At 39.6% G+C, this 18,536-nt stretch overlaps 1 protein-coding gene across 1 annotated transcript in view; it reads left to right on the top strand.

Moving 5' to 3' along the window:
- Positions 1 to 12,750, top strand: part of LOC136676674 (adhesion G-protein coupled receptor V1-like) — a 138,626-nt gene extending 125,876 nt beyond the window's left edge. The window contains exons 87-89 of the mRNA XM_066653831.1: positions 4,947 to 5,132; positions 8,705 to 8,879; positions 12,341 to 12,750. Coding sequence (XP_066509928.1) covers positions 4,947 to 5,132; positions 8,705 to 8,879; positions 12,341 to 12,459 — 480 coding nt within the window. The 3' untranslated portion in view covers positions 12,460 to 12,750. The remainder of the gene's footprint in view (positions 1 to 4,946; positions 5,133 to 8,704; positions 8,880 to 12,340) is intronic.
- The last annotated feature ends 5,786 nt before the right edge of the window (positions 12,751 to 18,536 follow it).

Below are 18,536 nucleotides of genomic sequence, written 5' to 3'. Positions count from 1 at the left end.
ACGGTTATAAAAGAATGAGCCAAAAGTGCAACAAAGAATAAGTGGTAAGTGACTAATAGGGTTTAAAGATGTCATCAAAGAACGAGCTGTAACTTCAGACTGTGAACACTGTCAGTTTTATTCTAAAGATCTAGACAAAGCAAGGGATAGCCATGTTGAATGTGTATTGTGGGATAGGAGATAATATTCTACATTAATATCTGATTTATACAGACATTTTCTCTGACATATTTGTCATAAAGAGTTTTCCAAAGCGTCAGGAAAAGTAACTTAAAGCTTAAACTCGTACATGTTCTAAGACACAAACAGCCTTAATATGTGCTTTCATGTTTGCACCATTTCATATTCTGTTGACTCACACCTTGGCACCTATATGTAGATGGATATAATAAGGAAGGCAGCTTTCTCTGCTTATCAGATGTTATGTCAAACCATTTCTTGGGTTAAAGGGTAATAGAGAAGCTAGTAGAGAAGGCTTATAAGAACATTAACACCTGCTGTTTATTTACAACTCCCTTGGTCTGTAGATGTTTTGCTTTAGATGGAGAATATAAATCCATCCATGTGTTATTTTTATCCTGAGCATCATGCTTTGTTAAGGTATTTCTGTTTTGTCTAGGGTTAGACTGATTGCTTTTATGATGTTGGTTTATTGAACAGCACTCATGATTCAGAAGGGAAAACAATAGAAGATCATTTGTTTTTGTTTTGTCTTGCTTGGTCATCACTACCTTAAAGCCCAGACATGACAAGTGTTCATGTTCTTGACTAAACAAATGCATGCACCAAGTGCACTGAAGCAAACAAACATTATTTCTTTGAGGTGCACTTGTTTGTGAATACCCACACATACAGACTAAAGAAAAACATAGGAATTTAGAAGATAGGTCTGTACAGCATTGTAATATATTGTTATGTTGAGTGTATTCACAGGAATCCTGACTCACCCTGAGTTTTCTATAGTAGCTGTTTACCTTGATGCTGATTTTCCTCATTCATCTTTTTGTCTCTGGCAGGTCCCTGTGGTATTATCCGCGGTTGCTTGTTTAGTAGTGCTCTTTCTGTTAAGGGCAGTTTTTGCAGGTTTTATAAAGTTTTGATAAAGGGTGTTTTGTCCATTGTCCATGCATGCTTGCCATTTTTGTCAATTTAGCCTTTTTTCTGTGAACGTCGTCTTAGCAGTCGCATATTCTCACAGATACATAGTATTCCGTTATCCTTGAGTGGAAGGATTGGCAAACAAAAAAGAATACAGTGATCCCAGGGATCTATTCAGAAATATCTCCTGATTATGACATGAATCACTCAATGAATTAAGCGTTGTCCCAGATTTGCACAGTTGTGTGAAGTGTTTAGATAAAAAAAAAAAAACACTTAGATAGATTAAGATATCATGCTGATATCAGCAGTAAAATGCTGAATCAATGAGAATTTATCCAATTCTTCAAAAAATAAGAAATGTATTTCCTCTTAAATATATAGGATAATAAAGCTTTTATAGTTCATTCATTCATTATCTGTAAGCACTTATCCAGTTCAGGGTCGCGGTGGGTCCAGAGCCTACCTGGAATCATTGGGCGCAAGGCGGGAATACACCCTGGAGGGGGCACCAGTCCTTCACAGGGCAACACACACTCGCACATTCACTCACACCTACGGACACTTTTGAGTCGCCAATCCACCTGCAACGTGTGTTTTTGGACTGTGGGAGGAAACCGGAGCACCCAGTGGAAACCCACGTGGACACGGGGAGGACACACCACACTCCTCACAGACAGTCACCCGGAGCAGGAATCGAACCCACAACCTCCAGGTTCCTGGAGCTGTGTGACTGCGACTGTTTCAGCATGTTTAGAATTGTTCAGTTTAGATTTAAAAATGTTTAGAATTTGTCTAAATAATAATTGTAATTGTAGACACTTTATTCATTACCCTCTGATCCAACTCATGAGATGTGACATAAGCTGTAAGTAAGGCCACGGACGTATGTTATTTGCAGCATATATTTCATTACATTCTGCCCCCAATAGAACATTACAGCCTCTGTCCCTGCAGCACACTGTTTAAGTTTCACCTTCCTGTCTCTCACGGCCCACTCCCATATGGTCCATGGCCAATTTCATGTGACCAATGTGAAAATAATCGAATTGCCATGGCACCATTAATCTTGCTGGACTCTGTCCATGGCCTGCCAGTAAACACTGTAACACTGTTCCATTACCAGGAGAAAGTGAGACTTTGAACAATGAAGCACGTTTGCCCACAATTTGATTTCCTCCTCACTTCCTGAATGGACTGGGGAGCTATAAATAGGTCCGTCTTCATTGTGCTACAGTTATTATTGCTGTGAGCACAGGCCCAGTAGAACATGACATTGACAGAGGCATCCTGTTGATCCTAGCATGATACTGCAGAAAGAGGAAAAAGAAGTGTTTAAAGGATATGTACATGCAGTTTTTCTTCACCTTCCTCTTTTTCTTGTGGGTCAGTGGGTTGCTGAACAAACTCAATTGTGAAGTAGCTGTCTGACTGCTGTGAACTTACACAGTGGTAGTGTTGTGTAGTGCTGTGATTTTCCCTTTAATTCTTTACTACTATCCATTAATCGATGACACACATTTACAGAAGTAACCTATTGAGGTTCACTCCAACGTACTCAGGCTCTGTCAGTCCTCCTAAAGTTTTATTGCCATGACCATATTTTGAGCAAGGTACAGGGTTACTAAAGCATTTAAAATTCAAATATCCAGTCATACAGTCGTAATAATTTTCACCTGTTGGCACCTGTATCGTACTTTATCTAGATATTGTTTATCCAAATTAGCAATGAGCAAATCTCACAATTAAAAATGAAATGTTAAATATCTGTTAACTCTTACCTGTGCTTATTGGCTGTTTTAAGTGTAAATTATATAAAGCTGGATTCTGACTTTTGCACAGTTCCATAAACGTGTGCTTTTCTTTTTTTTTTTCTTTTCAATAAGAAAAGCCACTGCACTATGTCCGCTATTTGTGCTCTCTGACACCTCAGCTAAACAGGGAGGCTGCCACTACTGAATGGAGAGCAGTTGCGTAACTGACAGAGGTAATTGAGCATGTGGAGATAGCCTCTGGGCACTTGTGGGCTAATCTCCTGAAGGGGGAGCTTTGATAGAGCTCTGCTCACCTTATCACACACTGGTCACACCAGCCACCTACAGCCCAATAAAAAGTGAAAAATGTATACCTCTGAGTATGTTTTCTTTTACCTAACGCCTCTTTAACAAAGCCATACTCACCTAGTATATGTAGAGCTTTCAGTTGTTGATGATGGATTTGAATGGAGAGGATAATGGTACCTGAGGGGCACTGAGTTCAGGCTGTCTGAGAGAGACTAATGTATGCATGTCTAGCACTGCAGCTTCGGCTGAACTGCTTCAACTGAAATGAACAGCTGGCAGATCCTTGTCCAGTGTCAGAGAAGTTGGAAACGGATTGTTGTACGGATTTTTACAACACCAGCTGATAATGAGCTTTGACACCAGTGAAGTCCCTATATAATCTTTACCATACATTGGTGGAACGGAACATTAAGTAAAGTTATACGGTAAATGTTTTTTTCTAAAATGTAAGGTAATTTAAGGGGGAGGGCAACACACTTTTGCAAAAGGTAGTATCTCTGTCACAGATCCTGGTGTTGGTGGTCTCCAAGTGTCAGCATGGGTTTCCTCCAGTTGCTCCTGTTTCCTCCCACAATCCAAAAACACATGCTGGCTCCAGACCCACTGAGACACTAAACAGGATGAAGCAGTTACAGAAAATGAATTAATAAATCAATGACAGTCCCATTTTGCTGCTGTAATAGCTTCTTCTGTGAAAGTTCTAGACTAAATATTGGGACGTCTATATGAGAAGTTGATGGCATTCAGCCATGAGAGCATTAGGGAGGTAGGAAGGTAATGTCCCTCTAGTCAATGCTTAACATTGTGTAGGGTGGTCTTAATAAGTAATTTGCTGCTGCTCCAGAATCTACTCTACTGTGTACACTACTGCACGCACAACGGGGTGTTCATGCCTTAGTGTATAGCCCTAAAAAGTAGGTGAATTCACTACTGATAAGGAGTATCTATGAACCTCTGGAATACACAAGCCATATATAACTTTGTGGGAGTGAGGTATTTTACACTTGAGTGAGGTAGTTGACTGTCAGTTTGGTGTTACTGTATAAACTGATGTGTTACATCACAAGCCATGGCCTTGCTGACGGCGATGTCATACTGATGGGGGCTGATGTCGTACTGTTACAAAATCCTGTGGGAGGAGTTTGTGACTGTGAATAGTATCTGTGGTTGGACAGCAGAAAAGTGTCTATTTTACAGTGTCTCTTTACATTAAATAATGCATACATTTTTATTCAGGGTGCTAATTTTTATTATTATTTTATTACTTCATCCACAAAACACATGATATTTATTCAGATTGTTTTTGTTTACCAGTGGTCTTTATACATTATATTTTACTATATTGTTGCTGTTATGACAATGATGCACAATTCAGAGACCATTATAAGAGATATTATAAGTAACTTTTAAGATGGGTTAAAAACATAACAAGAATATGTCTAAATCTTAGAACACAGGGCAATGTTTTCATGAATGTGGCCCAATGACTCCGCAGTCATATTAAATTTCATTCATAAGAATCTCATCTTCAACTTAAATACCAATGTGGTGTTTGTAGAAAGTTTACACTGTTGAAATTTGAAATTGACCAAATCTCTGCTTGTTCCAAAAAGCTGAGTGACAAATAACTACTATAAAGTGATGACATCCATTGGCCATCATCTGGGATAGTGTTTATTAATGAATGATACTGAATGCAGAAACATCGAGTCCTGTGTCCCGTATTGCCTGAGGAGCCATTTACCATGTAATCTTATACTCCCACCTGTGGTCTTGTCTTTGCAGGGCCTGTATGTTTTTGCAGTTTACTTCATCATGCATAACCAGATGTGCTGGCCGGCTAAGGCCAGTTACACAGTGGAGATGAATGGCCATAGTGGACCAGACGGTGTCTTCCAGAGCACTGGTGCTGCCACTGTAGGAGGAGAGATCAGCAAGTCCACTCAGAACCTCATCAGTGCTATGGAGGAGGTAGGGCTTTGGTTCTCACTTACTGCTCCAGTTTCTATTGGGCCTTGACTTGATATTGTTTGGTTTTGATTGCATTGTGGTTAAGGGGTTTATTATAAATACAACATAAATATTTTTGCTCTTAAACATATATGAATAACAACACTGGGTTCTTGAGTAGCTCATCACTTGGCATATAGCGAGGTTTTTAGTAACTGTAATCCTTCAAGTATATTGAGCTGCCAGGTGAAGCTACATTAGCAGGAATTTGGAAAGATTAACAGTCAGAATAATAAATAGAGCTTTCAGTTAGTTCCAGCATATTATGGCTTAAACTCACAAAATAAAGAAATTTTTGTTTTTAGCATCCAGAAATATACCTGTGTATTTGTGTGTGTTTGTCTGGGGCTCTACCTCTCCGTGTGTGTTTATACAGCCATCAGACACTCGTTTATCACTTCAACATTAAGAACAGAATTAAAATTATTTTTGTGGTGATTGTGATGTAGTAGAAAGTGACAAGTGACATTGATATTTTTGAGAATAACAAAGTCTTGTAATACACTTGTCCAGTTCAGACTGAGTAGCTCCATGATCTTTAGGATTCCAGGTTATCTACTGTGGCCTAAAGAAATAAAACAAGGCGAGAGAGAAAGAAAATGATAGAGAAAGAGAAGGTGAGGAATGAAAGAAATGGATAGAGAAAGTATAAAAAGGGAGATGGAGAGATATAGTTGGAGAAAGAGAACGAGGAAAGGGAATGGAAGTTCGGCTGTTTGTTCAGGCATTGTGAACAGAGGTGACAAATCCGATAGCGCCTGGTGGTGCTTAATTCACCAAACCCGGGACTTTGTGTTCTGATTACAGCCGTCTGCAGTGGCCATTCTTCCACATCCTTCTGCCCGCGACTGTACAAACTGGATGAATTTTTCTTTCCTTTCCCATGGGAACTCTAATACTGAGACTCCTTTACTGACACTCCCAGGCAAGGGAAATGATTTCAGTACTATGAGGAAGCATAGAAAATTATCATGAAAGTCATTACAGTTTCAAATAAAGTTTTTTCCCCACTGCTCTTAAAATTTAACCTTTGGTTTGTAGTATTTTCTGCTTTTTTTTTTAAATCCAAGTAATTCTGAACACAACCAGTGATACAACCAGACTCTACAGCAGGGGGGTCAAACTCTTTTTCACAGAGGGGCACATCAGCATAATGGTTGCCCTCAAAGGGCCAGATGTAACTGTAAGACCGTATAAATGTAACTAAATATAACCAAGTGTAATGTTGAATAAATCTACGTTAATGTTAAATAAATCTGAATTTATTACTTATTCAACTTGTAAATATTTGCATAGATATAAAAATGTTTGCTTGTTGCTCTGTTTACAACATAAATACTAATAATTTGTGAGGTTAAAAAACTCACATTACTCCATCAATCAACGATCAAACTATCCAAGTGAATATAGAAAAATATCATCAAACACAAGTTATGACCTTCAGCACACACTGCTACAAAAATGCACCCCCTGAAAAAGACGCACGAGTGATTTCTTCAGCTACAATAAAGCTAGCTTTCACAGCTGCATTGTTTTGGGCCATAACTGTTGTGAACATATTCCGCTGCGATCGCAGTTTGCCTTTTAATTCTTGTACAATTTGTTGCTTTTCTTGAAGGCTAACTTTGGCACACTTAGCTCCGTGTTTGGTATCAAAGTGCCGACATAAATTGTACTCCTTGACAACTGCCACCGCCTCATAACACAAAAGACATACCGGTTTTCCTCCTTGAAGCACAAACGTGTATTCACCTTTCCATCTCTCTTGAAACTATCTTCCAATTTTTCTTTTCCTGGACATTTTGGGATCAATATTTGTAGTTTTCTTAATTTCTTAATTCCACTTGTTGAAAAAAATGACATTGAAGAGTAATCTAGTGGTGGAATGCCGTCACTTGGCGGGCAATATAATCGGCATGCATTGTGGGAAATGTAGATTAAGGTCAGTGCACGCTTTAGAATTAATGGTAGACATAATTAATAGTTAAGTCTAAAAGCATGCATTGACCATAAACTCCATTTCCCACAATTCATGCCGATTATGCTACCTGTGAAGCGACGGCATTAAGCCACTAGATTACTCTTCGATGTAATGTTTTTTCAACAAGTGGAATTAAGAAAGCTACACATGTGGCACGCGGGCCTTGAGTTTGACACACGTGCTCTACAACATTCAATCCATTGTTCTGAGAACCAGCAGCTTCTTTAGATTGTTTGATTGAACTTGTTCTCTTTAAATAGAAATAACTTGTGTGGAATGTCTGTAAGGTGCTTTACATTTTACAGATGTTTCTGAAACTGTTGAATCTTACTGAAAATATCATCATTAAAATTCGGTACGGATGGATATTGCATTGTGGATAGTACTTGATGATGACGTGTGTTATGTGAGTATGTAAACTGGAAGTTACTGGGTGGGAGAAAGGAATACAGTAATTCTTCACACTGGTGCACTACATTATTTGGTGCATCATTATTGTGTTTGCAGTTTTAAATTCTTGAGTTTTGATAAAGGAGGAGGGAAGGCGCATTTATCAACCTGGGTGAAAAATAAGGCAATGTCAGGGAATGGAGACGGAGAAAAGGAAGACGGATGGTTGGTGGAAGTGGTTGAGTCAGTGTGCACACTACAGTGTGGCATTTATTTCTCTGGAAATAAGAGGTGTGTGTGGGTGTGTGTGTGTGTGTGTGTGAGAGACGCATTTTGCACTAAATTGCTTAGGGGGCTGGTATTACCAGAGTGATTTTTACCTACTCATTTGTTTTCCAATTATATTTTCCCTCTTAACTTTTTTCCTGTTTTGTCCAAATGGTTTGAAAAAGCCAAATGTTTTTTTTACATTCTGTCAAAATTTCATGATAGATTTAATGCAAAATTACTTTGATTAAGACCTTGTTGTTTTAAGTTCCCTTTAAATAAAAAAAAATTACCTTTTCTCTTTTCTCCTGTAAAGTTACTATTTTTTAGATTAAGACAACAGCATTTATTGCAGTTATTGAACCCCAAGCCACTGACTTGCTTTACCTGCAACGTCTCTTCACATTTCACTCAGCGCTAGACATTTTTATTCTAGCTGATTTCAAAGTTCTGTCTCCAGTCCCCAAGACCGCGTCTGAGCGCCTGAGCTCCATTTATTTATTAAATTGATATCAAAGGCAAACTTCCTAGGCCAGTTTCCTCCCCCAGCTCAATCAGTCTGCGGTTGTTTTGGTGTGTAATGAGCCTCAAAGCAATAGTGGTGTACTTTAGAGCAAAGATTACTCATGAGTCAGACATTGAAATTATTCACCTTCAGAACCCATTTACTCTTATTCTTTAAGCATTTACACACACGAGTGAAATGATATTGTTGCAGTACAGCTCAGGGGGAGTAACTAGCAATGTGTTAGTACTTTACAGAGAACTAACGGTAGAGTGTATCGGTAAGTTGAATGAGTTCAGTGAAAAATATTTAATATTTAGTCAAGTTTGATGTGAAATATGTTTAGAAACACTGAGAAACCGAAATCTATTGGTATTTGTGTTTCTTTAGATCTCTGCAGACTGGGAAAGAGCATCTCTGAGGCCCAGCAGTCAGCCCAGCAGTGTGTTCAAACCGGAAGCAGAGGATAGCACCTACCCTCCTGAAGGAGGCTTCATTAACGCAAACTTAGTCCAAGACGAAGAGTCACAGGAGTTTGATGACCTCATATTTGCCTTAAAGACCGGTAAGACTTTCTTGAACGTTCTCTTATCACACTATATTTTATTCATAGTGCACTATGTTAGTGCACTGAAGTTAATCGTTTCTTCAGTGCTTAGTCATCAGTGATACATATCTAATATAAACCGGTCAACCGTAACATTATCATTTTTACACTCACTGTCCATTCTCTCTGCTCCACTGACCATAAAGCACTTCTACAGTCTTTTGCTCTACATTCTTTGCCCACTTTGTGTCAGGACCCTCATAGGACCACCACAGAGCAAATATGATTTCACTTATGGATCATACTCTGTACTGTAATGATATTGATGTGTTGTGCTGGAAAGAGTGGATCAGACACAACAGTGCTGCTGGAGTTTGAAAACCCCTCATTGTCACTGCTGGGGGCAGCATCTAGAGAAAGCTGCAGTCACTGCAGCACTGAGAAGAATCCACCACCAAAGTCATATCTGCTCTGTGGTGGTTCTGACCATGGCCATGAAATTATGCAACAAATGGACTAGAGTCTGTATAGACTACGTTATACAGTCAAAAATTGACAAACTACTTTTAGTTTTTAGGTCCTAACCTACGTCTCAGCTCATTTTTTAGGTTAGATTTTCTTGGCAACAACATTCAGTTCTGTAAATGCCAGAAACTTGTCCAACTGACAAATTATTAGAGCTTTAATGAAGGCCAGAAGCCCTTGAATGTGCTCACTGATTATGTGCTTATGGTTATGTCTCTTTTTTTGCACATTCCTGCAATTTTCTGTTTAATTACTTGTTCGGGGATGCTCAAGGGCAAATAAAGTCTGGTATTTTGAATTGACCTTGCCTGGTGTTTTACTGTCAGAACTAATAATTGAATCAAAGTAAGAATTTTCCTAAATTTTCTTAAAAGGCCTTGGCCTGCAGGGCTCCCTACGTATATTTTTATGTACTTGTCTTAGTACATCAGACCTCCACTTCCTTGCAGTTTTGTCATTGTGAATGCTATTTGGGGTCTGTCATCTATGTTTAATGAGTTGGAGCCTTTTATGTATGACAATACATCACTGTGATCTATTACATCGCAGCATGAATATGTTCTCATAATGACGTAACAGCAGCATTCTGAGCTGAATTAGAAAAACACATTTTTTCTACACATGACACTCTGTACACTGGCATTTCACTGAAGTTGTTACTGAGTCTCTGTTTCAGATTCTGAAGCCTGGACTTTGAATCAAATGGACACATTGCTTTTTTTTCCACTCAGTGCCTTGAACTTTAACCAGTTTAATGTCAGTTATGTTCTTACGCTGAGATGGCCTTTCAGACCCATTTAACGAGACCAAGCTACGGGGCACTTTCTTGTAAAGCTGTCAGGAAACACAAGGACACAATTGTGTCCAGTTTGTATAGTGCTCCTTAACAATAAAGACAGAATGAAACAATCTGGATCTAATGTCACCATGTGCAGTCCCAGGCGTCTGGGGTAAAGCCCAGTAGAGCTTTAGACCTCCACTGCAAAATGCTGGGTTACGTGGGAATGGTGTTAGTAATCCAGAATTAACAATAAAGCATCTAAGTCTGACCTCACTAATGTTTGTATGGCTGACTGCAAGCACGTCCTCACAATGCTCCATCATGTAGTGCCTTCATCAAAAAGTCATATCTGTAGCAAAGAGGGAGCAACCTCCCTGTTAACACATTTTATTTCAGAAGAATGTACTTGATTCTAGTGTAATTTCCACTTTAGTAAAAGTTACAATTACAATAATGTATTTAGTAATTTATGATATCAACACCGAAAGGCATTTTTATTAATTTATGGAAGTGAAAAAGAAAAGTACACATCTGAGTCTAGTACATTCAGTGATTCACTTTGAGGTAAATTGGCCAAATACAGTAACATACTGTGTAAATATTATATATTTATGTACTTAAGCCGCCATGTCCCTGAGTATCTCCTAGAAACTATTTCTTTTTATGAAAGCACTGTTAACTGAACTGAAACTCATTTACAGTACAGTCTGTGTCTTTGCCGAAGGCCTAGTTCTCGCTGTGTGAAATCTCGTGTAACCTCTGGCCCTGCAGAGCCATGTCAGCTGCTCCAGCTTCAATAGCTGTTCAGTTCAGAGCAATTAGATTTTAATATTTATGATGAGAGACATTGCATATGTCAATTCCAGTAGTGGATCTGCTAGTGGTTATCACAGAATCTATTCTTCACATTGTGTGAGAACTTCCTGATGAATAGTACAATAGAAGTACTCCATGATTTACTTGGACTGAAATCTGTTTACTTTGACTTCTATGGAAAGTTATGAAGGTTTCTTCCGTCTTCTGTAAAGTTACTGTCTTGGAGTTGCATGTTTTTCTTTGGACAGGATATGTGCATTTCCTCTCCTATGTAAAAGAATTAAAGCATTTAGATCAAACCCTTATCTCCAGAGTATTGTATTAAAGCCTTGAGCAACAAGCAAGACATTTGTAACCATTTCATGTAATTGTTTCCTGTGAGGAAGCTTTTAGAGACATCAAGTCTTGAGGCATGAAAGTCTGGTTTCTATCACTACTGTTGTTTATTTTTCTGTTAAAACAATAGGTTATGTAAAATTATGTAAAGTACTTTTTTCCCAAATTTAAGATTATTGAAAGTACCCATTTGGCTCTTAAGATCATTGTTGCATTTTTGAAGTTATATTTACATTGTACCCCAAGAAAACAAAGGTCTGCCAAAAGAGTGGCTCATTTTACCCAACCATTTATAAGATTTAATAATAAGAAATGAGGGAAAGAAGAGAATATTTAAAATTCTATTTAAAAATGGTCGCTTTGCTGTCATTGTTTTTTTCAGATGCCATTTTTATCAGGAGCTATGAATATAGTTAGTGTTGTTTTTCTAGGCCTGTATCTGCTGGATCAAACATTTGTATAGGATTGCTCTGTCTTCAGTGCAGTTGTGCTATTTCATAACTTTCCTACCAGGGCAGCATTGCTCTCTGTCTTGAAGTATTATTATCAAACGCCATATTTCTAGTGATGTTCTAGTGATACCACTTTGCTGACACAGGCTTCCAGTTGTGCACACACAGCTTGTATAATCTTCATAGGAAAGCACTGTCAGTAGAATGTGACACTGTACATATTAGACTAAGGTCATCAATGCAGAGGGGCAGAGAAGTGCAACTCCATTCTCTTGAGTGATTGAGCACCGTTTAATACTTTAGGGGTGAGTTGCAGTGGTGTTTGTGATCTAGGTCATAATCGTCAACTCTCAGTGCCTGATTTCACTTTAGAAATGTTCCAGCATCAAGTGTAAAGCTTTGTGTGAAAGTACGTGGAAGAGGTTACTGCGTTACAAGGGGAACAATCGCATCAGAAAGAATTCTAGGTCAAATAGTACAAACACGTTCATGACCATAATTAGTTGTAGTATAAAACCACTGTTTTTTGAAAGCATTGAAATTAACTATTAGTGTGTTGTGCTCCACAGGTTCAGGCCTTAACATGAGCGACAACGAATCGATCCCCGGGAGTCACGACGGTGGGAGTGTGTCCAACTCTCAGATTGTAGAGCTGCGGCGGATCCCCATCGCGGACACACACCTGTAACCTTGCTGCTTTTGTACTGGACGCGTATAAACCGACATCAGTATTTTGTACTTGTACGAACTTTGCACTAAAGTCGACACATTTCTTTTCTCTTAGTTTTTGAGCTGTTTTTTTATACTTGGAATTTGTTGATATTTTCTGAATATACAGTTTAATGGTCACCTCATTAATTTTGTGAATTTTTTAATGGTCTGAGATGTAAATATCTTGTACTGTAGATGGAGAAGGACACACACAGGCTGGCCCAGGGGTTCCGCCGCTCAATTTGTGTAACACAGATAATAAATAATTCAACAACTCTTTTACTCAGGTGGTCTGTGAGAATCCTTATCCCCCTGGCTGTGATGTGGAGAGATGACAGTGTGTGTTTGGCAGTGGAACAGCAATGGATTTTGGATTCACTTCAGGGATTAAAGCTGAAGGAGACGGCTTGTGTGTGATTACAAAAAACCTCTAGCTCCAAAGAAAAACTTCACAAACCAGTTTCTCTCTGTGCTGGACGACTTATCCTCACTTAACCTTCCACAAGAGTATATCAGTATATACCACTTTTTTATGGCATTTACAATATATATATATATATATAGCTTCTCTCTCTCTCTCTCTCTCTCTCTCTCCTTTAGCTTAGACTTCCCCATGCTTGGAGGACAACACTGTTATATCATCTGAGAGACAACTGACCCAGCGAGTATCATGCTGAGTGTTTGAGAGAGTGAGGGTCAGTCAGTCCTGATCTCTTGGACTCCCAGCCTTATATGGCCAAAGCATCACTGAGGATCCAACTCATGATGATGTCCCAATGCTCAGAAAGTTGCACCAGTTGGAAGAAGTGTTCCCTTTTTAGCTACTTTAAACAGCTGCTGAAAGTGGTCATTAACATTGACTATATGCGCTGTTATGTCACATGTTTATACGGCTGTTCTGAAACAGTGTTTGCAGTCAGCATAATGGACAATATCAATATCTATTATACATCTATATGGGGCACAGTTTGAAGCCATATTGTCTAACGTATGGCCCATATTCCTGACATCAATTGTCCCTTAGTTCAATAGCTGGATAGACTCTTGTGCCCTACTATGGTTTAAATAACTAAACATCAGGTAGTCATGACTATGTCCAGTAAGGGATAATCCAGTGCTGGAGTTTTTGCTGTGTGTGCTGACATTAAGTTGACCAACAGGTTCAGCAAGAGTAGCTAAAGCACATTCCGTCCACAGGTAAACAACCAAATAGTGGTGGATCTGTATGATCAACAAAACAATACTGGTTTTAACTGCACTGTACCGCACTGTCAATGTGTGTCCTCCAGGAATGACTTTTTAAAAGTGTCTAAAGCGCAACGCAACGTACCTGTCATCATGTCAAGTGGTAAATTCTTGATTGAGAAAGCTTGTAAATGCATTAATACTCTATTATTCCTGCTTGATAACCACTTTGAATGATGATGTTTACTAACTTAGCTCTGCAGAAACTTGGAAACGTTTCAAATCTTGGCTTGTAGGAATAGCTGTGTGCCCAAACTTTTGAAGGTCAGCTCGTAGTGTGTATGTGGTCTGCTTCTGCTCGGAGGAGCGTTTCTGACCTTGCGCTGACTTGAGTTTTCTAAGTCAACAACTCCATAATGCAGGGCCTGCTCATGTTTGCAGGACAGGGAGTCGGAGGCTGTTTTTTGGCTGTGATATACTGCTGGATCCAGTGTCTGTGTTTGTTTTTTGGCAGCCCGTAGGAGGATGAAAGAGGGTATTCTCTATTTCGCTCTCTCGCGCTCTCTCTCTCTCTCTCTCTCTCTCTCTCTCTCTCTCTCTGTTCATCTCCCAATATATTCTTCACTCTCTGTCTCATATTAACACTTACTAAGCATCCCTCGAGGGTGAAAGCAGGCCCTCCTCCCTCTTGGAGGAAAACAAACCCTGTTTGAAGCCTCAGTTAAGAAGGCAGCAGGCCTCTCTCTAACACAAATAAATAACCCAACTTGTGCTTTAGCAGCTCTGCAGGGTTTTGTATTCAGGCAGTGTGGCGTGTTGCCTGGAAATTGAGGTTGAAAAAAAAATGGTCAGAGATGCATCTGGCTTGTGAAATAAGATGTGTGAAACAAAGCTGAAAAGAAAAAAGGAGACCCAAGGAGATGAATGTGCTGAACCGGTAACTGGGCTTCGGCTTCTGTACGAGGAGGCTGGTGCATAGGTCACCGGGTGTTTGTTTTCATACTTGCTGAAAGAGAAACAGTCCCAAACCAGAGAAAAGTAGATCTAACCGATAAATTTAGGACCAAGGAAATTATTTGGACATTTTTCACCAAAGATACATGCTGCATTTTTGTAAACCTAAAGAGCGACATATTATTTTGGGTCATGAATGTTATGGTTATGGCTGTGATAACATGTCATGTAGCATCAGGGAAGGGAAACGAAAGCAAAAAGAAAAAATAAAAACAACCCATGGCGAGAATGAAACTTGTATGTAGACTCAAACCTTATCTGTTCCCCATACATGACTCTATGAATATTTTCTTGTCTGTGTTTCTAAGTTTAGAGCTCATCAGATAAGGATTAGTTATGTATTTTTTTCATGCACCTTTCCTGTCCCTCTTTCTCTTTTCTTGAGGCTTTGTGTCCAAGCTGAACACAACATATTGACAGTCCAAAATTCCAGGGTGACCAATGTAGGGTGGTTGTTTGTAATTGGTTACACAGCCATGATGAAACAATGGGATATTTTCACTGACCAGCAGCATCACCACATCCCATGAGTGGGCTTCAATGGTCAAAAAATGATGCAAATCACTTCTGGTACGCAAAACAAGTTCAAGGGCCATTCAACCAGTCAGACTAAGGAGACAAAATACAGAAATCATTTGGGATATATGACATGTATGACCTCACATTGTATAACATAAACCTGTGAGAGAGAGAGAGTGAATGAGAGAGTTGTTTGCTGATGCTGATGCTAGGGGAATGATACCAGTCTGGAGGTTTTGAGGTCTAGCCAGTTAGACTCTCCAGTGGTAATCCTAACTCTAAAAATCTGTTAAAAGCCACTTGGACATTTCACTACAGACGAAACGGACCAAAATAGAATCTGGATTCTCCCTGCTCTCTAAGCTGCTTGCTTTGGGGAATAAAAGTGTGTGTTACATCAATTAACATCACTCAAGCCAAGAAACTTAGCACAGCAAGAATTTAAAAGAAAGAGAGTAACACTTGATTATAAGAAGAAGGAATGCCCTTATTAAACATCACCATGCCGGTAGTTGGTAGTTACCTGCTTGTTGCTGTTCTGCAAAGCAGTACCCGTATTTAAACAGCAGGTAGTGTCGCAGTCACACAGCTCCAGGGACCTGGAGGTTGTGGGTTCGAATCCCGCTCCAGGTGACTGTCTGCGAGGAGTTGGTGTGTTCTCCCCGTGTCCGTGTGGGTTTCCTCCGGGTGCTCCGGTTTCCTCCCACAGTCCAAAAACACACATTGGTAGGTGGATTGGTGACTCAAAAGTGTCCGTAGGTGTGAATGTGTGTGTGTGTGTTACCCTGTGAAGGACTGGCGCCCCCTCCAGGGTGTATTCCCGCCTTGCGCCCAATGATTCCAGGTAGGCTCTGGACCCACCGCAACCCTGAACTGGATAAGCGGTTACAGAATTAATGAATTAAAGGTCTCTGGTTATGAGACGAGTCTGATGTCTTTATCTCTGTGGGTTAGCTTGTAGTTGACAACACTAAAGGGATTCGGTTGGTCAGCAGTGGTTGAACATCAAGGTTAAATATTCAAAACATTAATAGTCCGGTTCCTATTAGCCCCATTAGACAGAAACGAAACCATTCGTGCATGAAGACCAGTGACTGTACAGACAGACACTGACATAAACCAACAATAGAGACTGGTGCTCTCAAATCTGATCAGTGGTCTTTTGATTCAGCACTTTTCTAACCTCTGTTTAAACATGCAGCCATCAGGGGCCTCTTCTCATCTTCACTATACATACACAGAGCTTTAGACCTGGACTCAGCACGCCTGGTTTACTCCATGTTCCTAAAAGTTACGACCCAGGCTACTCAGCACATGTCTAAGTCTTACTGTCTATGGCTGTCTGCTCACTTACCACATCACTCTCTGTCTCACTCTTGCCCACACTCTCACTGTATGGTACACGCAATACACTAAGTTCTCACATGGTTAAAAGTATCCTCTTTGCTTATGTTGTTCCCTAACACGTTTGTCCTCCATTCAGCTGAACTGAAATGCCATGTATAATGTCTTCCTGGCATTGTACTCTTTGTTTTCGACAGAGGTCTGGATCGGGCCGAAGCCAAATAAAAGCCTTTACACGGAAATGTGCGTGAGACAAAGCTCCTTATGAGCAACATATTTTATTTTTTCTCATTCGAATGAATGGATTGCAAATGCAGAACTTGTTCTGTTTGACGTCACATGTGTCACAGGATCTGTTTTTCATAACTCTTGATCATAATCTTGATACCATTCTCTGTCATCCACACAAAACTCAAGAGACATTAGCAGCTTTCTTTGTATGTTCGCGTATATGTGGATATTCACGTACATTGATTAACGTGTGTTAAAAAATGTAAATCCCCATAACCCAAAGGTAATCATAACTTTGAACTTAAACTCCAAGCTTCAAAAGGTTAGAAATGGCTGTGTTTAGTGTGAGATTTGTAATGCCCTCTGAAAATACATTCTTAAAATCAACTTGATCTTCAGCTTTGTTCATCATTCTGCATCAGCTTCATACAAATGATATAAAATGTGTAACTCAACATTAAAACCCTATTACAGTTGCACCATATATTTATATTATTCTACTAAAGTGTTGTGGTATAATTGGAAATGTCGATACCAAACTTTTGAATGGTGTTGTCAAAATGTACAGCACTGACACCTCACTGAAACAACCCCATCCCCCAGTCCATGATCCCTCTGTAAGTCACAGATCCTTTCACAGCCCTCACTCTCCGCCTGCTTGAGGCCAGCATTCCCAGGCCTGTGCTCACTCGTACTACTCCCTGAGCAAATAGAGCATCGGTGGGGTCACAGGGCCCTGACCCCTGAGCACACTCACTGAGCGAGCAGTTCCAGATGAGCACACAAGTCTAAGGGGGCAGGACTCAGGCCGTTCTGTCCAGCTGAACTCACTGCAGCTGCTTCTACTGCACTACAGACAGGGAGTGGAATCTCAGACTAACACAGCTGTCGGGCTGTGACCAAATGTGCGACTGGATGTTGAAGGTTGCACATTGTGTATGCTAAGCAGAGACAAGGCTTTATTAAATAAATTAAATGTAAATATTTCCTCTATTTATTTTTCCCTTTATCCCAAATGTGGTCACTCAGCTACGGCATGCTGGATGTCTGAAGTCTCTACTTTTCCACTACAGCTATGAGGCTAATAGAGCTAAAAGGTAACGGTAGCTCTGGTAATACTCATTACTCTGTACTCATACTCTTGTGGAAAACACAGTGAAGGACTCATCTGACTTTATCTCCTTTTCCCCCATCCCTGTATAAGCCAGTACTCATGGTTTCTGCACAATGAACTAAATAAATTAATTTATTTAATTTATTCAATTTTTCCTATTATTAGGACACCAATCTGTACTTGATCTGCATTTTTAGCATGTTCAGGCAGAATAAACATCTATCTAGAATAAATATAAAATTTATTTTTACCTTTTAAATATCACCTATATACCATACCCAGTAAACAAGGAACGTCCCTGGACGTTCAAAATAGGTCTAAAAGTAGTCTGTCCGTCAATGACATATTTTAAACGTCAATCGACGTCCAAAATCCATCTTAATAAGTTAGTTATCAAGTGGTGAACAATCGATAACGTCAGTGGACGTCCAAAATGCGTTTTATACAAGTAATTGATTTCGGGACCAATTAATAAAGTCAATGGACGTCCAAAATACGTCTAATAGTCGTCTTTTCAACTTTCATTTTCAACCTTAAGAGAACGTTGATTAGACGGCAGTCATTACGTTATTTCAACGTTGAATCAACGGCTAAATGTTTACTGGGTAATATGCATTCATTCATTCATTGAATGTAACCACTTATCC

The sequence above is a fragment of the Hoplias malabaricus genome, chromosome X2, assembly GCF_029633855.1.
Source record: "Hoplias malabaricus isolate fHopMal1 chromosome X2, fHopMal1.hap1, whole genome shotgun sequence".
In the NCBI taxonomy this organism is placed as follows: Eukaryota; Metazoa; Chordata; class Actinopteri; order Characiformes; family Erythrinidae; genus Hoplias; species Hoplias malabaricus.
The sequence above is the reverse complement of the archived record's forward strand: the minus strand, read 5'-3'. Positions and strand labels throughout refer to the sequence as shown.